We start from the raw sequence: 25425 nt of genomic DNA on the forward strand, positions 1-25425 counted from the left end.
TCTGCATGAAGATGCACTCACATCTGCCTGCTGCCATTCCTGAGCAAGCTCGGCACTGGTGTTGCCCCGATCCCGGAGCTGAATCAACTTTAGGAGACGGTCCTGGCGCTTGCTGGACATTCTTCGGCGCCCTGAAGCCTTCTTCACAACTATTGAACCTCTATCCTTGAAGTTCTTGATGATCGGATAAATGGTTGATTTAGGTGCAATTCTACTAGCAGCAATATCCTTGCCTGTGAAGCCCTTTTTGTGCAAAGCAATGATGACTGCAAGTGTTTCCTTGCAGGTAACCATGTCAACAGAGGAAGAACAATGATTTCAAGCTCCACCCTCCGTTTAAAGCTTCCAGTCTGTTAGTCTAACTCAGTGTGACAGAGTGACCAGTCAGCTGGTCCTTTTGTGGCAGGGCTGAAATGCAGTGGAAATGTTTTTGGGATTAAGTTCATTGTCATGGCAAAGTGGGACTTTGCAATTAATTGCAATTCATCTGATCACTCTTCATGACATTCTGGAGTATATGCAAATTGCCATCAAAAAACTGAAGCAGCAGACTTTGTGAAAACCAATACTTGCGTCAGTCTCAAAATTGTTGGCCATAGCTGTATGTCGCCTCCATTGTTTTACACAGAAGGAGGAGATTGTACACAAGGTCCGTAACCAAGAATCCATGGAGATAGTGTTATGAATCCTAGGTAAGATTCACTTTTGATTTAAAGCAATAGTCCTGAGGATTATATTGTGCGATGGGGTCAACTAAATTGGTAATGCTTGATAGAGACCGGGTGACCCAGGCACAGCCTAGAGGGCTGACGTGTAATTGACAAAAGTATGGCCTCGGTGCCAAGTTGCAGCCTTGAGGGCTGATGTGTACCTGGCTGAGGTGCGGCCTTGAGGGCTGATGCATACTTGGCTGAAGTGCAGCCTTGAGAGCTGAGGTGTACTTGGCTGAAATGCATCCTTCGGCCGAGTTGCAGGCGCACTTGGTTGAGGTGCAGCCTTGGGGGCTGTTGTGAACTTGGCTGCGGTGCAGCCTTGGGGCCGATTTGCAGCCTTGAGGGCTGATGTGAACTTGGTTGAGGTGCCATGAAAATTGTAGCAGATTGTCCACACAGACACAGAAGTGCAATTGAGAATGCAGCAATGTCCAATAAGAGTCCACTCAGACACTGCAGTGCAGCTGAGACTGTTGTGACGTTAGGAGTTGAAAGTCCACTCAGATCCTGACGTGCGGCTGAGCCTGCTGTAATGTTTGTAGCAGGTAGTCCACTCAGACGCTGAAGTGCGGCTGAGACTGTTAGAATGTTATTAGCAGAAGATCCACACAAATCCTGAAGTGCAGCTGAGACTGCGGAGATGTTTTTAGCAGATAGCCCACACAGACGCTGAAGTGTGGCTGAGACAGTTGATACACACGCAGGAGACAAAGAACTGGAACACACAGTAGCATAAATTCCTCACACAGGAAATGGAAGGCACGTACTGAACGCTAGCACCGGCATGAAAGAGTAAAGAACCAGCGGGAAAGAAAAAGGAGAGGAAACCAATCTGCGCAGTAAGGAGATGACGGAGTAGCCAGGTAGGAGGAGCTCACGGAGAAGCAGCCCGGCGTCCTTGTCTCCTAGCAACAAGCCTACGAGAACTGTTGGGAGCACTGTTATCCAACAAGACGCAGCGGCAGCTTGTGACAGATAGATGGCCAGAGGATCCAAATTTTCCAAGATCTGTCGTGGTCTACTCCAAAATCGCAGATCCCTCAGGCCCCTTACGTCGGAATTATAGAATCTCAACTTTCCTTTCAGCTTACAGGTAACTCACCAGGGGAAACAGCTTGTCCTTAAAGACCCTTCGGATTTGCCTTCCTTCTGTTCCACCTTAGGGATTACTTCTCCCCAGCTCCTAGATTGGAATGATTACACAACAGGCCCTATATCCACCCGCATTTCAGATGGATGACGAAAGACGGCAAATTGTTGAGCATCGGCAAAGAGTCCCAAGCGTCGTTGGAAGCGACCATCAGATAACCAAGTGACATGAACTTCTTTTGGTTTGCTCTGCCGTGTTATTGTCAAGGACCTGGGTTTGGCCGGCCTATACGTTACAGGGACTTTTCTAATTAGTATTCTATTTACCGGAATTCCCACAATGTTTGGGAAACACCTTAGGAGATGTTTCCCCTTTCAATTGTGAACTTATTGCCTGGACTTGTGCTAACCCAGAGGTTTCGTGAGTATGGCCCAATTTTGTGCCTTGCATATATATTATGTTTTCATGTTCTCTCAGGGCCTGATTCAGAGCCGCACGTAAGCAGCCGCTCGTTCGCTCCGAGCGATGTTTGCCCAACTGCGCATGTGTACGGATAGTTATACGCATGCGCAAACCAGTCAGTGTGGTCGAAATTCATGTGCTCGCAAAATAGCGAATGCCTGATAATTTGAGTGACAGAAAGAGGCGTATGTGGGTGGTAACAGGGGGAAGGTGCTTGAAAACAGGGAGTTGAGATTCGAACGCAGGCGTGCTTAAAGGTCAAAACGGGCGTTTTATGGGTGTGCATAATTAAAACAGCAGCGTCATTGACCACGTCACTGGGTTATTTTATAGTCAGAACTACTCGCAAAATTGTGGTAGGAAAAACCAACCCCAAGAATAGCGAGTAGTTCATACCCTGGTCGATGTACTCGATTAATCTAATAAATAGTGGACATGACGTAGGATGCGAGCGGCCAGGGGGCGTATTTTTAAAAAAAACGTCCGCAAGTTTTGTTCGCTCGTTCAGACCTAGAGGCGTGAACAGACCGCAAAGAGCGAACGGTTGATTTGAATAGCCACCCCTATTTTCTGGACGAGCGAGCGCTAATTGCGTCCGGCTCTGAATCAGGCCCTCAGTCCATATGTTCTGACCGATTTTCTATGCGCTTATTTTTTATGTTTTATTGACGTGTTCTTAGAAGTATTATGTCTGCCCTAGATCTCATAACACTTTGAGACTGCAAATGTCTAGGTAGATTTTTGTACTGTTAAGTTTAATATGTTTTACTGTTTTGGCAGCGGCTGCCGCTAACCCCCAGTGTCCCCCCACACCGTATATGCTTGTCCTAATGCCAGGTTGTGTGCGACACGCCCGTGCGGCTAAGGAGCGGTTTCTCAATGTTCTCCATTATTGATGTTACCTATTTTTATTTTATTTTCTTTGTTTTTTTTTCTCTCTCCCCCCTTTTCCTGCTCCTTCCCCCCACCCGAGATCTTTATAGGTAACTGATGGCGACTAGTTCTAGGAATACAACCCTTAGGCATGCCCGCAATGAGCCGCACCAGGCCCGTGTAAAAGTGGGCGAGGCCTATTCACGGGAGGCGTGGCCATGTCCCCTTAGGTAAAAAAGAAAACAAAGAAAAAAGTTTTGCAGGGCCGATCGCTGGCAGCACGGCGCATAACCCGTTGGGGGGCGCGGTCAGCTTGATCTCTCCCCCCACAGGCATAGGAGACTGCTGTGGCTGCTTCTTAGCAGCCGCGAGCAGTCTCCCAGTGCAGCCCAGCACACAGCAGCGTATGCTGGGCTGCTGTGATGTAAGAGGGGGGAGCGGTGCGGTCCCGGGCCCCCCGCCGGTCCCCTCCAGCAAGCTCGGGTAATTAGTACCTGCTCCTCCCCCCTCTCGGCGCCAAATTATACGCCTTTAAGGCTGATGTGGCTTTTATCCAGGAGACACACTTGAAAGCTGGTGCGGCCCCTTCTTTGAAAGGACGCAACTTTCCTAATACTTTTTATAGCAACAATAGTGAAGGTAAAACCCTAGGAGTAGCAATTTTATTTTCTCGTCTTCTCCCTTTTCTATAGCTGATGGTTGGGCACTATTAGTTAAGGGAACTCTCCATGGGCATATCTACACCTTTGTGTCTGTATGTGCCTAATGGCAATCAACCCTCATTCCTAAAGACAGTATTGATGCCTTGATCCTCATTCTAGGGGGTGATTTGAACTAGACACTTCATCCTGATGTGGATACTTCCACTTCCTCCCATAGTTGCCCTTCTAAACCATACCGAAGTGTTCGACGAACACTACATGAGCACACCTCTATTGAACCAATGACTTGGTCTGATCATGCCCTGATCACTTACACTCTCTACCCAGTCTCGATTCTCCTAAACCTTGCACCTGGAGCTTTAATGAAAGCCTTCTTTCGGACGCCTATCGCAAGCCTCAGCTGGACCAAAATTTCACTGACTATTTTGAGCTAAATAATTCTCCTGAGGTTTCCAGCCTCACTGTTTGGGGGAGACACAAATTTGTACTGCAGGGAAAATTGATCCAAGAGGGTCGGAAGATACATTTGCTCCAGCAAATTAGATTGCTTGAATTGACACACACAGCCTCTCTGTCAGCCGTGGACCAGAAAACACTATTCTTGGCCCGAGCTGAACTCAATAAAATATTGAACAAAGGGGTGAAGAGAGATTTTCATTTGTGTAAAAACCGTTAATTTCAATGGGGAAATAAACCAGGTAAATTATAGGCAAGGGCTTTGCGGGCTCAGAGAGCGATATCCTTTATAGAGGTGATCAAGGATGGGACTGGTAGAGATTGTATTTTGACCCCCGATATTGCTTAAACATTTTATTCTTATTATTCAAGGCTGTATAACCCAAGTTACTGCTTTTCAGGAGAATGTATCTCGGGAAGGTCAGTTTCCCCACGATCTCTGATGAGGACAGGGACAGGTTGGACAGCCCGTTCACGTTGAAGGAATTGGAAGAAGCTCTAAAAAAACACTCCTACTGGTAAGAGCCCAGGTCCTGATGGGTATACGGTTTCATATTATAAAATGTTTAGGACCACTAATTTATCCAGGATGTTGTCGGCATTTAATTCTATATCTGATAAGATAGGCTTTTCGTCTCAGTCCCTTGAAGCCCAAGTTGCGGTTATCCATAAGGAAGGTAAGGACCCGGCTCTATGCTCTAGCTATAAGCCAATTCCCACCTGAATACAGATACTAAACTATTTGCCAAGCCTATTGCTAACAGACTTAAGATTCTTCTTCCTGCGTTAGTCCTTTCAGACCAAGTTGGTTTTGTCCCAGGCCATGAAGCACGATTCAACACCACTAAGGTAATTGATCTGGTGCATCTCGCTGTGACGGAACAGTCCCCAGCTCTTCTGATATCCACTGACGCAGAGAAGACCTTTGACCCCCCTCTGAAAGCAGATACTGTAGAGAAAAATCACTTTTCTCTATGTTATAAGCAAACATCTAATGATTTTGACATTGCCGATGCAGTATTGCGAAGGAAAATCATTCAGATGTTATTACAAAAAACGCGCTTTTGTGGCTTATCGTTTTTCCAAATATCGGCAGGATCTCCTCTTGCTTTTTGTATATATATATATATATATATAAAACAAGAGATATGGTAAGAACTTACCTTTGTTATCTCTGTTTCTACGAAGTCCATAGGGTCCACAGGGTTGACCTTGGGGGATATAGCTGGATCAGGATCCATGGGCATCACACAGTTAAGCTTTTAGCTCCCAGGATGCACTTGGGTCCGCCTCTATACCCCGCCCCCGAGCCACAGGCACCTCAGTTGGTAAGCAGCCTAGGCTGGAGGAGGAGACTAAACAGAGAGAAGGAAGACTGGAACACACAAGAAACCATACTCACAGAAATGGGAGACGGAAAACCGGTGACCAGGGAAAACCGGTGACCAGACACAGCCCATTTGAAGCCAGGTGCGTCAGGGCGGGTGCCCTGTGGACCCTATGGACTTCGTAGAAACAGAGATAACAAAGGTAAGTTCTTACCATATCTCTTGTTTTCTACTTCAGGGTCCATAGGGGGTCCACAGGGTTGACCTTTGGGATGTCCCAAAGCAGTTCAACTAAGGGCGGGGACGCTCCTGTGCTGAAAGGAGCACCCGGCGCCCAAAGGATGCATCCTGAGAGGCGAAGGTGTCAAACGCATAGAACCTCAAAAACGTTTGAATTGAAGACCAAGTGGCCGCCTTACACAGCTGAACAGCAGAAGCGCCACGTCTAGCAGCCCAAGAAGGACCCACAGAACGAGTGGAATGAGCCTTAACAGAGGCTGGCACAGGCAAACCCTCCTGTGCATAAGCCTCACAAATAACGGAACGAAGCCAACGGGCTAACGTTTGTTTGTTGGCAGGCCAACCCGTCTTGTGAAAACCAAAGAGGATAAACAAGGAATCAGACTTCCTAACCGAAGCCGTCCGGTCCACATAGATTCTAAGCGCCCGGACCACATCTAAGGAAGATCAGGGGACTGAAAAGCTGGCACAAGTAGTTCCTGATTAATGTGGAACTTCGAGACCGCTTTGGGCAAAAACTCAGGACGAGTGCGGAGCACCGCTCTGTCCTGGTGAAAAATCAGGAAAGGAGGGCGACAGGAAAGCGCCCCCAATTCAGAGACCCTCCTGTCAGCCACTTGAGCTCCACCGACTCAAGAGGCTCAAACGGAGGACCCTGCAGGACCCGCAGAACCACTGCCAAGTCCCAAGGAGTCACAGGAGGCACAAAGGGAGGCTGGATCCTGAGAACACCTTGGAAAAAGGTGTGAACATCCGGCAGTATTGCAATCCGCCGTTGAAACCACACGGACAAGGCGGACACATGAACCTTCAGAGATGCAAGGCGTAAGCCGAGGTCCAATCCTGATTGAAGAAATTCCAAGATCCTAGAAACTCGGAACACCTGAGGATCATAATGTCTGGACTCACACCACTGAAAGTAAGTGTGCCACACCCTGTGATAAATCCGTGCTGAAGCAGGCTTGCGTGCCCTGAGCATGGTACCAATAACCGAACTGGAGAAGCCCCGATACCTCAAGACGGCTGTCTCAAGAGCCACGCCGTCAAAGACAGCCGACCCAGATCCGGGTAAAGGCAGGGCCCTTGAGACAACAGGTTCCGACGCTGAGGAAGGTACGGCGCGTCGATGCAGAGGCTCCTGAGATCGGAGTACCAAGGCCGTCTGGGCCACGCCGGAGACACCAGCACGAGCGTGCCGCCGTCCTGCTTGAATTTCTGCACAACCCGAGGAAGTAGGGATATCGGAGGAAACAGATACGCCAGGTGAAACGTCCATTTCACCGACAGCGCGTCCACCAGACTTGCGCCTGTGTCTCTTGTCCTTGACCCATAAACGGGCAACTTGTGATTGTGACGGGAGGCCATCAAGTCCAGCTCCGGCAGTCCCCACCTGTCCACGAGTAGCTGAAACACCTCTGGGTGAAGCGACCATTCCCCGGGATGCACGTCGTGACGGCTGAGGAAGTCCGCTTCCCAATTGAGGACTCCGGGGATGAAGACCGCCGAGATCGCTGGAATGTGACACTCCGCCCAAGTCAGGATGCGAGACACCTCAGACATTGCTGCCCGACTGCGAGTTCATCCTTGGTGGTTGATATACGCCACCGTAGTGGCGTTGTCGGACTGCACCTGTACCGCCCTTCCGTGAAGAACGGGACCGGACGACTGCAGGGCCCTGTATACTGCCCGCAGTTCCAGGATGTTGATGGGGAGAAGTGCTTCCACCGCAGACCAACGACCCTGGAGAGACAATGAGCCGGTCACTGCCCCCCAACCCCGGAGACTGGCATCCGTCCTGAGCAGGACCCAGTCCGGGATCCAAAAGGGGCGCCCCTCGACCAGATGAGCTGTCTGAAGCCACCAAGCCAAAGAGTGCCGAACCTCCAGAGACAACACCAGCATCTGAGAGCGGATCCAGTGAGGTAACCCGTTCCATTTCGATAGAACCAGCCCCTGCAGGAGCCGGGAATGGAACTGGGCAAATTCCACCATGTTGAATGTCGACACCATGGACCCCAGAACTTTCATAGCCGAATGGACCGACAGGCGGTGACTGCTCAGGCAACTGCGTATCCGCAGCTGTAGGGAGGCGACCTTCTCCGGAGTCAGGAAAATCCTTTGCTGACGCGAATCCAGTAGGGCTCCCAAATGAACCATCCGCTGTGATGGACTCAGGGAGGACTTTTTCCAATTTATCAACCACCCGTGTGCTTGCAGGCAAGCGATCGTCAGGTGGTGAATGTTGAAGCAGTACCTCCGGGGAGCTTGCCAGCAACAGGAGGTCGTCCAGATACGGCAGCAGCCGTACATTCTGGTTCCGAAGATGTGCGGCCATGACCGCCATAATCTTCGTGAACACCCTCGGTGCAGTGGAGAGACCAAAGGGTAGCGCTCGGAACTGATAGTGGTGTTGAATGATAGCGAACCTCAGATACCGCTGGTGCGAAGGTGCTATCGGAACATGGAGGTAAGCGTCCTGGATATCCAGGGACACCACGTAATCCCCCGGTTCCATCGCCAGAATGATGGAACGTAACGTTTCCATCCTGAACTTGGGAACTGAGGAATTTGTTCAGAGACTTCAAGTTGAGGATAGGGCGATGAGAACCATTGGGTTTCTGCACCAGAAACAGAGACGAATAATACCCCGTCCCTCGTTGTGATTGAGGAACGGGAACAATGACCCCTGCTTTCAGCAAGGACTCTATAGCCTCCTGAATCTGTAACGCCTTGGTCTTGTCCTGAGAAGGACTGGTGCAGAAAAACTGGTGGGGTGGTCTGTCCCGAAAAGACAGGGCGTACCCCTGGGAGACCACTTCTCGAACCCAGGCATCCGTGGTGGTATTGTGCCAGCACTGGGCAAATAGAAGTCAGCCTCCCACTCTGAGGTCCCCCAGAGGGAGGCCCGTCCCATCAGGCCGCAGGTTTATCTTCCTGCTTGGAGGAAGGGCCCCAAGCACTCCAGGCTTGCTTCTTGGGTTTAGAGGCAGTCTTACATGCAGACTGTCTCGGGAAGGACTGACCTTTTGCCTTTCCCTGAACCCGAAAGGAACGAAAAACCGAACTCTGAACCTTAGCAGGCAGTGCCGCCGAAGGGAGGAAAGCCGACTTGGATTTAGCCAGGGTATCCACTATTTTGTCCAAGTCCGGACCAAATAGTATTTCCCCATTGAAAGGTAAGGCCTCCAGGCCTTTCTTTGAATCAGAGTCCGCTCTCCAGGACCGCAACCACAAGGATCGGCGGGCAGACACCGCTGCAGCCGATACCCGCGGTCAGCAGACTAGCATCTAAAGAAGCTTCCCCAATGTAAGAAGCAGCGTCCCTCATCTGTCCCAACAACGCCCTCTAGACATCCGGAGCGTCGTCCGGGAAGGTATTTTCCAATGCATTGGCCCACCCCTCAATGGCCTTGGCCACCCAGGAGATGGCCATGCACGGTCGGGCCACCGCCCCGGAGAGGGAGTAAATAGACTTTAAGCAAGTCTCAACTTTCCTGTCCGTGGGATCCTTCAGCGAGGATATCGACGGTAATGGTAAGGTAGCGCCCCGAGTTAAACGGGTGATATGGGAATCCACCGCCGGTGGAGTTTCCCATTTTTTACAATGTGCCTCAGGGAAGGGATAATTAGCAGCCAACCGCTTCTGAGGAAGGAATCTCTTACTGGGCGCCTGCCAAGCTACCGCCATATGATCCGTCAACTGATCCGACAGGGGAAACACCGCAGAAGCCACCTTAGTTTATTTTAAACTAGGAAACTTCGACTTAGGAACTGGTGCCTCATCCTCTATAAGAAGAATGGCTCGCACCGCCCTAACCAGTGCTCGCACATTAATGGACGACTTGGTATCCATTTCCTGGACCGAGGCGTCCGAGTCAGTGTCATCAGGGACCTCCCCATCATCTGAGGAACCCTCTGAGTCCGATACCTGAGCCGCCCGCGCCATGAGTGGGCGTTTTGAAACCTTAGAAGGCATGTCAGTCTGCAACATTGACTGAAAGGCCGAGGATGCGGCTGCCAAATTTTGCACGGAGTTGGAGAGCACATCCACCCAGGGTGGAGGAGTCGCCATAGGGGCCTGAAAAGGTATCACAGGCTGCTGCGGCACAGGGGAAGCCTGTATATACATAGGCAACCCCGCATATGGACCCACAGACTGAGACCCAGGAGGACTCCGCAATAACTGCAGGACACCCGGGGAATGGGGGATGGTCGGCTGGGGTAACGCCTAGTAGGGAGAGCAGTCGGGACCGACAGACGGTCCACAATAGACACCAGCACTTGAGAAAACATCGCCCACGGTGGTTCCTGCGTCAGAGAAGGTCTGGATGGGCCAGGAGCCACCTGGCACCGACTACACAGGCCATCCTGTGACAAATCTTCCCTATCCACTCCTGCAGAACAGCGTCCGCAGGAGGCCAACACCGGAGCCACTGAGCGCTCAACCTCCTCGTCTGTCATGACAGAATATATTATATATCTGGCAACAGGGCAGAAGTAAACGCACTCACCGATGTGTTGAACAACAGCCCACAATATGGTACTGTGTCGCACACAACTGTATGTGACGAACCTCACAAATACGTGATTTATATAGGTGAGGTCTGTAGAAACGCCCCTCCCCCACACACCTGTAGGGCTTGTAGGAGAAGTAAAGGGACAGGTATAAGCTGACAGTAAGTAGAAATTAGCACAGACAGGTAGCACTAGCAAAAGTCACATACCATGCAGAGAAGATATATTCACTGCACCTTTCCACTACAATCAACCTCCCAGATTCAGTGTCTGGGAGGGCTATAGTGCTGTGTACGCTGTCCTTAAATCAGGGAGAGGTACACAGGGGGACCGGTCCGCGTGCTCCCCGAGATCTGCGTTGCCACAAAGAAAATGGCCCCCAGAGACCTCAGAGGAGGAGTGGCCGAAGAGTCTGCAGCTCAGCGACGCCAGACTGCGTGCTGAAAGGCGCGCTGAGCTGAGGGGAGGAGCCGCTGAACAGGGGAGGCTTCCTCCCCTGGCTGGCCATAACCCCAGGGATGCTGGCTTCCCGCTTACCTGTTATCCCTGGTGGTCTAGTGGTCCCACGGGTTATGGAGGGCACGCCGCCACTGCCAGCAGCCTCCGGTCTGTCCCCAGGACCGGAGGCTAAAGGACTGCATCTTAAGGCATTCCGCGCGCCGCCGCTAGCCAGCGACGCGCGGCTTACCTGAATCCCCAGCGACTCCGGCAGCAGTCCTGGGAGGTAGACAGAGTCCGGCTAGTACGGACTCTGTCCGCCCGCCGCGATACCCAGATCAGTACTGGCGTTGCGGCGCCAGTCGGGGATCAGAGCGGCAGCGTGGGCGTCTGTATAGACAGCCCTTCGCTGCCGCCTGTAGTAAAAAGAGAGATTAAAATAAATAAAATCTACCCTAAAATAAAAAGCTTCTGGGGGCTGCTCCTGCAGCCCCCCTGCGCGGTGACCGACTCTGGCCGGGCACCAACTTACACTGAGGTGCCTGTGGCTCGGGGGCGGGGTATAGAGGACCCAAGTGCATCCTGGGAGCTAAAAGCTTAACTGTGTGGTGCCCATGGATCCTGATCCAGCTATATCCCCCAAGGTCAACCCTGTGGACCCCCTATGGACCCTGAAGTAGAAATATATATATATATATATATATATATATATATATGTCATTCTTTATAACGGCTAGTTCGTTGTTTGGCTATAACCTTAGGTACTATGGAGTAATGCAATAAACAGTAAGTAACTGTGCACCTGGACAAACTATGTTGTAATGCGGGGTGCAAATTCATTTATTTATTCTTGCATGCAGGGTAAATATTGGCGGTAGCCCACACATGCTGGACAGCTTTATTTTTACACTGCAATTTAGATTTGAGTTTGGACACCTGTCTCAAATCAAAATCCCTCTGCACATTTTAAATCTACCCCACCTGCAGTACAACATGGTTTTGCCCAGGTGCAGTTACTTGCATTTTTTTGCTTTACTCCCACCTCAGAATCAGGCCCATTACGAGTAACAACATAGTCGAAGAAGCCAATTTGTGGATGAATCAATACTCATGAGGATGCAGCCAGTCAATTAACAAGAAACTATTGATATCCCAGTAGAAGCTGCCATTTTGTGGATGAATCAATAATCACAAGGATGCAGCCTGGCAATTAGCAAGGAACTAGTGATATCACTGCTGCCAAGGCAATAGACAAGCTGTATTCTCGAATGAGTGCCTCTGCTCTGTGTAGCGGACAGATGCATTTTACTACAGACACTAATAGCAGAAATACAGATCCACCTGTCGTCCCCTGAACCAAGAAAAAAAATCTGACCTTGAATTTATTTAATAGTTTAATATTTGCATTGTTAGAATTCACTTGCTATATTATTACAGTGATCTGCACTTAACATTACCTTTCAAATCATCTTTACAAAAAATGATGGTCGTATTGTAATTTTAAAACACGTTAAAGTCCTTTTTTTTTGTTAATACAAAATGCTATCAGTTTTCTGAGCTGCTCTGTTATCCTAGGAGTTCGCTGGCTTCTGGCATAAAGCATAAACCCAGGTTGTGTTTACTACATTAATGGGCCCATTACATATCATCTACAGAAAACATAATGCTCAGAACTAGGGACTTTAGAAGGACAGGCCGGGCGGTCCCTTGCTGTGACACTACTTGTGCAGTTTATGCTCTAGAATATGGCGGTTGATAGCAGGTGACTTCACATTAAAGGTTCTTAGGGGGTAAGTCTCTTGGGGTCACGGGGGAACATGGAGGTTTGTCGGACATTGTGCAACCCTAGGAACAGCATGGTGACGCGCTCCAGACCTGTAATGCAAAGAAGAACATTGAGTAATAGGAAAGAAGAGAGTAGAGAGAAGGGGAATTTAGACATACAGAAAATAGTGTGTCCACTGTGGCATTATTCACATTTTATTTCCTTACATAATGGAATTAAAATAGATGTATTCAGGATTTCATACCATTGGTCAACCCAAAATTATTTAGCTATAATTACAGCTCTTAGTCTAAAGCTGGGTACACACTTTGACGACCAGGTGATCTTACAACGGGTTGATACAATTTATCAATATATTGCGTCGTCTTACACGCTGCATGATCCGCTGTACGATGACGCGATATGGCTAATGTTACCAACTGTGATGTATGTCGCATATGGGACTAGGCAACCACACAATTCATCAAACTATAAACTGCGCGTACCCACTACACGATGGTCGTGCATATAGGTCGCATGTACTATGATTGCACGACAAATCGTGTAGTGTGTACCCGGATAATCGGAGCCCTGGACACCATCATTTTCCTACATTCTTCTTTGCACTCGAGCTCTGTCAGGTTGGATGGGGACCATTGAAAATCAGCAGTTTTCATTTATTCCACAGATTCTTGAAATGAATAATGCCTGAGCCAGTCCTGGAGATGGATTTTTCTTGTATTTAAGTCATTCCAGTGTGGCGTTTGCTAAATGCTTTGAGTCATTGTCCGGATAGATTATAGATTTCTCACCAGTCACACATTTCTTGCAGAACGCAGCAGGCTTTCCACAAGGATTACTTACATCTTTCTCTGTCCACTTTGACAAGTTTTCTTCTGCTACAATGCTGCATTGTAGGGATGGAGATCTGGCAAACATAGTGCCTAGGACTGAGGACAGAAAAGGTCATTTCATCAGTCCAAAGGCTGTACATCCATTTAGTATAAAAGGGAACATCACATGTGTTCTGGCAAACTCCAGGCAAGGTTTCATATTTGTCAGCATTGGGTTTCTTTTTGCCACTGTCCCAGAAATAGCGAATGTATGAGGTGCTCGGACTGTTGATGTGCCTGGGCCAGTTTCTCTCCATCTCTGCCATGGAAGACTAAAGCTGGATACACACTTAGCGTTATTTTGCATGATTTGCCCGATTCAGACGGATCGGAACTTCAAATCGGTAAAATCGTTAAGTGTGTACATTCTGTCGGGCAAACATATCGGACACCGCATCGTCTAATGTCGGCCCGTCTGCAGTTTGCTCCATATTATCTTAATTTCTTTACTATGGACTGTTGATGATATTAGAAGTGTTTTACATCTTCTCATATCTTTTCTCTGACCAGAGCTCATCAAAAACTAATTTTTCAGGTTTGCTTTGAACGTTCTCTATTCTTCAAGATGAAGCTCTTGCTGGGAAATTCAGTATCCTACTACTGTGGAACCTTTTAAAGAGAAGTAGGTATTCAATCTGAAATCAACTGAAAGACTGATTTTACACTGGTGGACTCCAATCATCTCTGATGACTTCTAATTGCACCTGTGTTATTGAGGTGCATTTAAAGGTGCATACACACTGTACAATATTTATGAACAATAACGATATCGATCAACAATAAATCGTTCAATTTTATGCAGCAAACGACCAACGATGCGCGTTCCGCATTGGACGATAATGATATCTATGGGCGTCCTTACATGCAGGCAAACTTGGATGATTTCATCACGATTTGCATGATCAGAGATGTGGCAGGATGACTTCACTGAAAGGTATCTATCATACATATCTGTCAGTGTGTACATCCAATATTGTTTGTTCTGTACTACAAAAAAGTTCAAAGGAAATCGTTCAGCGATATCGTTGGTTGTGCAAATCGTACCGTGTGTACCCAGCTTTAGAAAATGTGGTGAATATTATTGCAATTAAGAAAAAAAAATACTTAAATTTTTTTATTATTATTTGATAATTGAAAGTATTTTCCGTTGATCAAAGGTATAAACTACTGAATGATCCCAATTCCTTAAATGAAATGTGAAAAATGGTGCAACCAGTTTTTATAGCCAGTATTTACCAATGCCACCGCCAGCGTGAGGTGGAGCTCCATACCGGAAGGAGTCAATGTATGACTTGATTTTTTCTAAGTCTTAAGGTAAAGAAAAGAAAATACAATTACTGTTAATGTTGCCTAAAATGAAAATACAATCATTTCAAAAGTTACACGTCCTTTCAGAGGCCATATAAAGTCTGTGCCTTAGCACTTCCAGAACATTTTTTACACTGGAATTTATGAACTGTATGGAATATGTTACAGTAAAAATAACTGAGGTACCTTTCTAAAAAGTAGATAAAGACATATGACTTATATGAAACACATTATATTAATGTGCTACATTAAATTATGCTGCTTCCTTTTGGAGGAGGAAGGACCTATTGGGAGGTGTGTATAAAACATTTCATTTTGCCAGGGCATAGATCCACATGAAACTTCTAAATCAGAGTTAGGACACAGTATCAAACTAGTAGCAAATATGCAAACGTTTCAGAACTGAAGCTATGAAGAGGGGAAAGATGAGAGGGAAGTATTTTTTGTATACACAACAGACTTCCTGTCTGTCTACTGCAGGACAGTGCATGGAAGCACTCATAGTTTAAGGTGGAAAAACATAATAGCTCAACTCTAGTTGCATTGACAGGGAAGGAGTTTGTGTAAAGCAGTTGAGTACCCTATATCCCACAGCTGTAGTGGTGATTATTTACTCTTTATGGTCAGACTGTATAATCACGTTACTCATCAGCCCCAGTAGTATATGTCGCACATTACAGAGACTGGTCGGCAGGATTCTCTCACCAATCCCGTGATGTTGCGCTCTCTCAGTCAGCAGTTGAGCGTCATGCACTCTCTGAGCACCGGACAAGATCTCTTCACCTCTCATAAACATGTCATAGGAGTTAGAATATTTCTAGGCAAACATAAAATGAGATTATTATTATCCCTTATTTATCTGGCGCCACAAGAGGTTTGCAGCGCCTTACAAAGTACAAAAACAGAAACAGCATGAACAAAAATAGGAACGAAAGTGACATACAATATAGAACATGGACATTGTGTATAAACATTGCTGCACAGCTGTCATCATGCTCGAATAAGCAGCAGGGTGGCAGAACGCAGAGGTTGTGTCCCATTTCAGGCAGTAGGGAGGAGATGGTGGTAGAAGTGAGAGAAGGAAAGAATATGAGGGAGGAGGGCCCTGCTTGTGAGAGATTACAGTCTAAAGGGGAGGGGCAGACAGAAACACAGATGGTGTAGACCAGGGGTGGGGAACCTTTTTTCTGGCGAGGGCCATTTTGATGTAGATAACATTAATTGCGGGTCTAGTGCAGGCCACACCCCCTCTGTGTGACATCACACAGGGGTGGGGACACAATCGCCGGTGATCACACCAATGCCTGGAGCATACTGAAGATGCTTTGGGCAGCTGTAAGGGCAGCGGTGTGACCGTCTGAAGTGTCCTAAGGACGCTCCAGGGCGCACTGCTGCATAGATTCTGGCTGCTAGGTGCCATTCTAGGCACCCTGATAGCCAGATGAGGCTAGCAGAAAAAAGCTCAGAGGGCCAGACCAAATGATTCTGGGGGACTTATACGGTCCCCGGGCCTGAGGTTCCCCATCCCTGGTGTAGATAATGACTAAAGAGTAAGGAGCGGTGGGTTAGGGTGGGAGCTGAAAGGCTTTGATGAAGAAGTTTAGCATTTAATTCACCGTATATGATCTCATCTCTCCACAAAATGTCAAAGAGCAGGTTTAAATCAGATTTGGTCTCTTCAAATGTTACATGATACGTTCCAGCATGCACTTAACTAAACATTGATAATGGGACTCATTGAAAGTGCAAGAAGCATTTTCCATTCATACAGATGTGTCCTCATACATCTAGCCTCAATACGCCAGGCAGCGCGACTAGCTTGGCGTGACTATGCAGCCAGGTCCCTTGAGACACTGCTAGGGCCGGGCGTCATTTTTGCCGAAAATGTGTTTAAGTTGCAATGCAATGTAACTAGGATGCACCAGCAGACTGTGCGGATTACTATGATATGTGACACTTGTATATCTGTGTGCACCTGAGTCAGTATATGAAGCACAACAGAACTTGGAATAAAAAAAGCTGCGGTCGCTACATGGCAGCACTTCATATAAAGATACAAGTGTCGCATATCAAATTAATCAGCAAAGTGTGCTGGTGTATCCGGGTCACATCACAGAGTCTCACAGGACCTGGGGCGCACCAAGAGGGTCTTTTTAGTGCGACTGGAGCAAAGATGTATAAGAACACTTAAGTCTCTTTACAAAAAAAAAATGCTTATTTACATTTTTATAGTGGATCAATTTGAAACACAGCAATGTTTCTATGTCAGGTGTACAAATGCACATATCTAAGCCCTACGGTAATATGTGATTTGGGACCCAAAGTGGGTCTGTGAGATATCTTCTGGATCCAGGGGTCATTTCTGAATTAAATACATTTTTCCATTTTTTTTGATTTGCTGTAAACAAGGTAAGTGAATTATTCTTAAAAGATAATAGTTATAAAACCAAGTACTAATACACATTAACATTATGTCCACCTTAGAGGACAGATTTTATCCTTTAAAGTATAATAAATAAGTCAGTTAGTACCTGTACTGCCATTTATCAGTATAATGTAAAATGTATGCACGAACACTATATTAAGCACAATGTTTAAACACAATTAATTTTCTTCCTAAACTGGATGATAAATAACAGTTTTGAAATTATATTTCTTCACCAGCGAGTCTTTGTTATGCTTTATACGGTAAGGTACAACATTTTCCGGATGGAGATCTTGAGGTTAAAATAGGACTCCACAAAGAACTGGAAGCAACGCCAGCTCGCCCTGATCTCCAGGAGTAGCTTACAGCTAATTAGATGTTTTATTGTGAGCATTCAGTATTATCTATGCTGCACACAATACTCACTGGGTCCTGGGGGTCCGGCATGGTGTAGAAGGGTCTCACGGCCAAGGGGTATTTATCAAGGATGTAAAAATCTGTATCATACTAAGAGATGAATAGGATATAACACAGTGTCAGTAATGTGTCTCAGTTAGTGCCGACCACCAATGTAAAGTAATACAGCACTTACAGCAAAACATACAAAGAGATAGAAGAGTGATGAAATCGGCGCTGTCAATAAAGCAGCTGTTCAAGGAGGGTGTCAGGCTCCCAAAATAATATGGGTAAAAATAGGAGTGATGCATATATTTTTTTAACAATAAAATCAGCATATAAGTATAGGAATAACTATGTAAAGACACATGGGAATAGCCCAAACCACTATGATTACTATGGGTAATCTAATTGGAACCTGTCACAGAAGGTTTCTAGAGGGCACTGGAATATAAAGTGTATTAATCAGGAATAATAACCATTATGAATTTGGAAATGAGCATATTGATGAAAGAAAGGAAGTCCGTGCAGTGGAATTAGCAAGTATTCCTTGCAACAGGTTGTTTTGAAAAGTAGGTCCATAAAGTTGTAACTGGTCTAGATATATAATGAAATAGTTCCAAAGTGACCCAGGTGTTGAATGTAAATAATCTTAAACGCGTTTTCATTGTGGTAATCCCACAAATTCTTCTGCAGCATGTACTTCCAGTCTCTCACCGTCAGCCAAATCAACCAGTTGCGAGGAATACTTGCGGATCTGCTGATTTGGTTTAACAATGCTGTACAATGGGGGGAGAATGAGCAAGGACAAATCAAATGTAAAAGACGGTGTTTAATGGACCAGAACCAAGGGAACTTTGAACCCATAAGGCTCTGTAGAAATGTACTGTTGGGGGACCAGCTTATACTTGAGGAAATAGGATTGTCTAAGAGCTATGAAAACTGCTATAGGACATGGACAACAAATACAATTAACAAATAATAACAAGACATATGACAACACAAGTACATTTCTGTGCAACCATAGGCAAGAGATTATCAAGAATTAATTTAAAGTTACCTTCTCTTTGACCAACCGTCCCAGGAGTTTCTCATTAGGAGTGCTGAAAGACAAATGGGATTACAAGTCACTATCCAACCTCTATGCTGGTGGGGTTTAGCACAGGGAGTGCATGTGTAGTAATCACTCCTTTCCATCAGACTAAGACACTCATAGCTCACCAGCTATAGCTTACCAGTGCCCATGTCTCAGTGAGGCAGTGTTAGAGCAGATGTCTCCTACAGATAATCTACTGGAAGAAGTGGTATAGCGTTTCTGCTAGGCTGTGTCAGCGGGGCGCCGCGCTCTGCCCTATTTCTGAAGGGCAGAAAGCACCCTGTCCTCCAGCGCCCCACTGAAACAGCCTGTGGGTTCTATTCGCGGGTGCGGAAAACGGCAGAGCAACGGTCACCGCTGGTGCCGGGCGCATGCGCCCGGCATCCATTCACAGTGACTGCGGCGCTGGGGGGTTGCACGGCATGTCCGTAAGTGCAGGGCACGCCTCCCAGAGTGACGAAAAGGGGGCACGTCATAAAGAAACGCCCCCTTTTCATTGGCCATGCGCAGAAGTGCCCTTGCTCTAGGTCCAGCGCCCTGCCTGCCGCCGAACCTAGAGTGAACACTATGGTATGTGATTTTATTAAAGGCCAAGTTACCCACAACAGAAACATATATATATATATATATATATATATATATATATATATACACACGTATATATACATATATACACATATATATCTATACCTATATATATCTATATATATATATGTAACTTTGCATATAATTATGCTGGCTAATTACACCCATATTATTCAGTTTTGTTTAGGATTCCATGGGTTGGCCATGATGTGACAATACCATCGACGAATGACATATCGATATTCCACATGTTGACACTGCCGTAATGTTGACAGAATGTCCTCACTGATATTTTGTCTTAACTGTAACCCTTTGTGTATCTGATGGAACTGCAACCAAAGCTAACCACTGAGCCTGGCATTATTGTGCAGCAATATGCCGCCTGTTCGCAGCAACCCAGGTCGCAACTGGCTCAGTGTGTCACAATAGCGTACAGCATTCACAGTATCTCTCCATGATGAGGAAATCAACAAGAAGCACACCCTTGTGATCCCAAAACACGGGGCCATGCCCTTTTTTGCTGATGGAGTTGTTTTGAATTTCTTTGAAGGTGGGGACGATGTGTGTTTCCATGTCATGGATGCTTACTTTGTCTCTGGTGTCACATGATGCACAAATGTGTCATCGCCTGTAACAATACACTGCAGGAACCTCACTACATCCTGCACTCCATCCTATCACGTCACGTGTACAAGAAAAAATCCCATCCTATTGGTTTTGTGAACTTGCTTCTGTGCCCAGCGTAAACTCTTATTCCTGTACCCTAGTTACTCATGAACGATGATGTGCACTAACTCAAATGCGTCTGTCCTCCTGAATCAGGCTCTCAATGCAGCGCAAATTGTCCTCTGTGGTGGACGTGCTTGGCCGACCAGATCGCTGCTCATCTTGAACGTCTGTCCAGCCATTATCAAGGCAGTGCACCAAACCCAAACCTGTTTCTGTGACATGACATTATCACTGTACACTTAGACAAGTTGGCGATGAATTCCAGCTGCTGATATTTAGACAAAATGGTAACACAGCCCGCTTTGTTAAGGGGAAGAATGTGAAACTGCTGTGCATTTGTGAGGGAGTAGAAAGAAAACATACTTGTACAGTTTCTTCTGCAAGAGAACTATCTACTAACAAACGTGATTAGCAAATAAGAGTAAGCGCACCTGAGGTCTTCTTCATCACCCATTTCCACACCGGCCTCCCGCAGCATAGCAAGCCCCTCACGGTACTCCAGGCGTAGGGTGGGTTCCAGGAATTTGAACGGCTCACTAGGGAACTGCCTGGACACTGTCTGGATTTCTGTTTGAAACCTACAGGACAAACAAGAGATATGGTAAGAACTTACCTTTGTTATCTCTGTTTCTACGAAGTCCATAGGGTCCACAGGGTTGACCTTGGGGTATAGCTGGATCTGGATCCACGGGCACCACGCAGTTAAAGCTTTGCTGCTCCCAGGATGCACTTGGGTCCGTCCTCCTCTATACCCCGCCCCGGCCACAGGCACCTCAGTTGGTAAGCAGCTAAGGCCGGAGGAGGAGACTAAACAGAGAGAAGGAAGACTGGAACACACAAGAAACCATACTCACAGAAATGGGAGACAGAAAACCGGTGACCAGCCACACAGCCCATTTGAAGCCAGGTGCGTCAGGGCGGGCGCCCTGTGGACCCTATGGACTTCGTAGAAACAGAGATAACAAAGGTAAGTTCTTACCATATCTCTTGTTTTCTACTTCAGGGTCCATAGGGGGTCCACAGGGTTGACCTTGGGGATGTCCCAAAGCAGTTCAACTAAGGGCGGGGACGCTTCTGTGCTGAAAGGAGTACCCGGCGCCCAAAGGATGCATCCCGAGAGGTGAAGGTGTCAAACGCATAAAACCTCAAAAACGTCTGAATTGAAGACCAAGTAGCCGCCTTACACAGCTGAACAGCGGAGGCGCCACGTCTAGCAGCCCAAGAGGGACCCACAGAACGAGTGGAATGAGCCTTAACAGAGGCTGGCACAGGTAAACCCTCCTGTGCATAAGCCTCACAAATAACTGAACGAAGCCAACGGGCTAACGTTTGCTTGTTGGCAGGCCAACCCCTCTTGTGAAAACCGAAGAGAACAAACAAAGAATCCGACTTCCTAACCGAAGCAGTCCGGTCCACGTAGATTCTAAGTGCCCGGACTACATCTAAGGAAGCCTCACCAGCGGAAAGATCAGGTGACTGAAAAGCTGGCACAACAAGTTCCTGATTAATGTGGAACTTTGAGACCACTTTGGGCAAAAACTCAGGACGAGTGCGGAGCACCGCCCTGTCCTTGTGAAAAATCAGAAAAGGGGAGCAACAGGAAAGCGCCCCCAATTCTGAAACCCTCCTGGCAGAAGCAATTGCCAGGAGAAAAATGGTCTTAAACGTCAGCCACTTGAGCTCCACCGACTCAAGCGGCTCAAAAGGAGGACCCTGCAAGACCCGCAGCACCACCGCCAAGTCCCACGGAGCCACCGGAGGCACGAAGGGAGGCTGGATCCTGAGAACACCTTGGAAAAGGTGTGAACGTCTGCAAGTGTAGCAATCCGTCGCTGAAACCAAACGGACAAAGCAGACACATGAACCTTCAGAGAGGCCAGGCGTAAGCCGAGGTCCAAACCCGATTGAAGAAATTCCAAGATTCTGGAAACCCGAAACACCTGCGGATCATAGTTTCTGGATTCACACCACTGAAAATAAGTGCGCCACACCCTGTGGTAAATCCGCGTGGAAGCAGGCTTGCGTGCCCTAAGCATGGTACCAATCACCGAACTGGAGAAACCCCTAGACCTCAAGACGGCTGTCTCAAGAGCCACGCCGTCAAAGACAGCCGACCCAGATCCGGGTAAAGGCAGGGCCCTTGAGACAACAGGTCCCGACGCTGAGGAAGAAGGTACGGAGCGTCGATGGAGAGGCACCTCAGATCGGAGTACCAAGGACGTCTGGGCCACCAGCACGAGCGTGCCGCCGTCCTGCTTGAATTTCCGCAGAACCCGAGGAAGTAAGGATATCGGAGGAAACAGATACGCCAGGTGAAACGTCCATTTCACAGACAGAGCGTCTACCAGACAGGCGCCTGCGTCTCTTGTCCTTGACCCGTAAACGGGCAACTTGTGATTGTGACGGGAGGCCATCAAGTCCAGCTCCGGCAGCCCCCACCTGTCCACGAGTAGCTGAAACACCTCTGGGTGAAGCGACCATTCCCCGGGATGCACGTCGTGACGGCTGAGGAAGTCCACCTCCCAATTGAGGACTCCGGGAATGAAGACTGCCGAGATCGCTGGAACGTGACACTCCGCCCAAGCAAGAATGCGAGACACCTCCGACATTGCTGCCCGACTGCGAGTTCCCCCTTGGTGGTTGATGTACGCCACCGTGGTGGCGTTGTCGGACTGCACCTGAACCGCCCTTCCGTGAAGAGCGGGGCCGGACGACTGCAGGGCCCTGTACACAGCCCGCAGTTCCAGGATGTTGATGGGGAGAAGTGCTTCTTCCGCGGACCAACGACCCTGAAGCGATAATGAGCCGGTCACTGCCCCCCAACCCCGAAGACTGGCATCCGTCGTGAGCAGGACCCAGTCCGGGATCCAAAAGGGGCGCCCCTCGACCAGATGCGCCGTCTGAAGCCACCAAGCCAAAGACTGCCGAACCTCCGGGGACAACACCAGCATCTGAGAGCGGATCCGGTGAGGTAACCCGTTCCATTCCGATAGAATCAGCCCCTGCAGGGGCCGGGAATGGAACTGGGCAAATTCCACCATGTCGAATGTCGACACCATGGACCCCAGAACTCTCATAGCTGAATGGACCGACAGGCGGCAACTGCTCAGGCAACTGTGTATCCGCAGCTGCAGGGAGGAGACCTTCTCTGGAGTCAGGAAAATCCGCTGCTGACGAGAATCCAGCAGGGCTCCCAAATGAACCATCCGCTGTGATGGAATCAGGGAGGACTTCATCCAGTTTATCAACCACCCGTGTGCTTGAAGACAAGCAATGGTCAGGTGGAGATGTCGAAGAAGCACCTCCGGGGAGCTCGCCAGCAGCAGAAGATCGTCCAGGTACGGCAACAGACGTAGACCCTGACCCCGAAGGTGGGCAGCCATAACCGACATCACCTTGGTGAACACCCTCGGAGCCGTGGAAAGGCCAAAAGGCAACGCCCGAAATTGGTAGTGATGGTTCAGGATAGCAAACCTCAGATACCGCTGATGTGCCGGTGCTATGGGCACATGGAGATAGGCGTCCTGGATATCGAGGGAGATCATATAATCCACGGGTTCCATCGCCAGAATGATGGAACGTAATGTTTCCATCCTGAACCTGGGAACTCTGAGGTATCTGTTCAGAGACTTCAAATTCAGGATATGGCGATGAGAACCATTGGGTTTCTGTACCAGAAACAGAGTAGAATAGTACCCCGTCCCGCGTTGAGACTGCGGAACGGGAACAATGACCCCTGCTTGTAGCAAGGATTCTATAGCTACCTGAATCTGACCAGCTTTGGTCTTGTCCAGAGAAGGACTCGTACAGAAAAACTGGTGGGGCGGCCTGAACCGAAAAGACAGGGCGTACCTCTGAGAGACTACTTCTCGAACCCAGGCATCCGTGGTGGTATTGTGCCAACACTGGGCGAATTGGAGAAGTCGGCCTCCCACTCTGGGGTCCCCCAGAGAGAGGCCCGTCCCATCAGGCAGCAGGCTTATCCTCCTGCTTGGAAGAAGGGCGCCGAGCACTCCATGCCTGCTTCTTGGGCTTGGGTGCAGCCTTGGTCGCCGAATGTCTCGGGAAGGACTGGCCCTTGGCCTTACCCTGAACCCGAAAGGACCGAAAGGCAGAGCTCCTCACTTTAGCCGGCGCAGAGGCCGAAGGGAGAAAAGCCGACTTGGACTTAGCCAAAGTATCCACTATTTTGTCCAAATCCGGACCAAATAGTAAATCACCATTAAAAGGCAAGGCCTCCAGACCCTTTTTTGAATCTGCATCAGCCCTCCAGGACCTCAGCCACAGGGAGCGCCGAGCAGACACCGCTGCAGCCGACACCCTAGAAGTGAGCAGGCTGGCATCCAAAGACGCTTCCCCAATATAGGAAGCTGCATCCCGCATCTGCCCCACTAACGCTCTCTGGATATCCGGAGCCTCATCAGGAACGGTATCCTCCAAGGCATTGGCCCATGCCTCAATGGCTTTAGCCACCCAGGAGATAGCCATGGACGGGCGAGCCACCGCCCCGGAAAGAGAATAAATGGACTTTAAACAAGTCTCCACCTTCCTGTCCGTGGGATCCTTCAAAGAGGAGATAGACGGCAATGGCAGCGTCGCGCTTTTGATCAAGCGGGTAACGTGGGAATCCACCGCCGGCGGAGTTTCCCATTTCCTGCAATGAGCTTCAGGAAAAGGATAGTTCGCCGCCAACCTCTTCTGTGGATGGAACCTCTTACTAGGTAATTGCCAGGCCGCCGCCATATGATCCGATAATTGATCAGACAGGGGGAACACAGTTGAAGTCACCTTGGCCTTTTTAAAATTAGGAAACTTCGACCTAGGAGCCGGCGCATCATCCTCAACATGTAGGATAGCCCGCACCGCCCTAACTAAGGCTGGAACATTAATGGAGGACTTAGCTTCCACCTCCTGCCCCATGACATCAGAGTCAGAGTCCTCATGGATTTCTCCATCATCTGAGGACGCTTCCGAGTCCGACAACTGCGCAGCTAGTGAACTCACAACCGGACGTTTAGACACCCTTGGTGGCACATCACCTTGCAACATGGACTGAAATGCTGAGGATGAAGCCGCCAGACTCTGTACGGAGCTGGATAGAACATCCACCCAAGGCGGAGGAGCAGTCGGAGCAAAACTCTGCAAAGGCACTACAGACTGACGCGTCCCTGGGGAAGACTGCACATACACAGGCAGTCCCGAGTAAGGACCCACAGTCTGGGCCCCGGGGGAAGACCGCAACATTTGTGGAACCCCCGGGGAATGGGGGATGGTGGGCTGCAGTAACGCCCTAGAAGGGACCGCTGATGGGACCGATAACCGGTCCGCAATAGACGCCAGCACCTGTGAAAACATCGCCCAAGGAGGGTCCTGTGATACAGGGGGGTTGGAGGGGCCCGGTACCAGCTGGCACCGCCCGCACAGACCATCCTGAGATAAGTCCTCCCCATC

The 25425-nt window shown here is 48.5% G+C and overlaps 1 protein-coding gene across 1 annotated transcript in view; it reads right to left on the minus strand.

Moving 5' to 3' along the window:
- Nucleotides 1-12158: 12158 nt before the first annotated feature.
- The window catches only part of DARS1 (aspartyl-tRNA synthetase 1), a 128357-nt gene continuing 115090 nt past the window's right edge, over nucleotides 12159-25425 (minus strand). The window contains exons 13-18 of the mRNA XM_088474862.1: nucleotides 20406-20552; nucleotides 18625-18667; nucleotides 17595-17675; nucleotides 15449-15560; nucleotides 14672-14743; nucleotides 12159-12652 (exon numbers count right to left, since the gene is read on the minus strand). Of these exons, the coding sequence (XP_088330988.1) occupies nucleotides 12561-12652; nucleotides 14672-14743; nucleotides 15449-15560; nucleotides 17595-17675; nucleotides 18625-18667; nucleotides 20406-20552 (547 nt within the window). The 3' untranslated portion in view covers nucleotides 12159-12560. The remainder of the gene's footprint in view (nucleotides 12653-14671; nucleotides 14744-15448; nucleotides 15561-17594; nucleotides 17676-18624; nucleotides 18668-20405; nucleotides 20553-25425) is intronic.

This window comes from Taudactylus pleione, unplaced genomic scaffold, assembly GCF_031769625.1.
Source record: "Taudactylus pleione unplaced genomic scaffold, aTauple2 ptg000156l, whole genome shotgun sequence".
Lineage (NCBI taxonomy): Eukaryota > Metazoa > Chordata > Amphibia > Anura > Myobatrachidae > Taudactylus > Taudactylus pleione.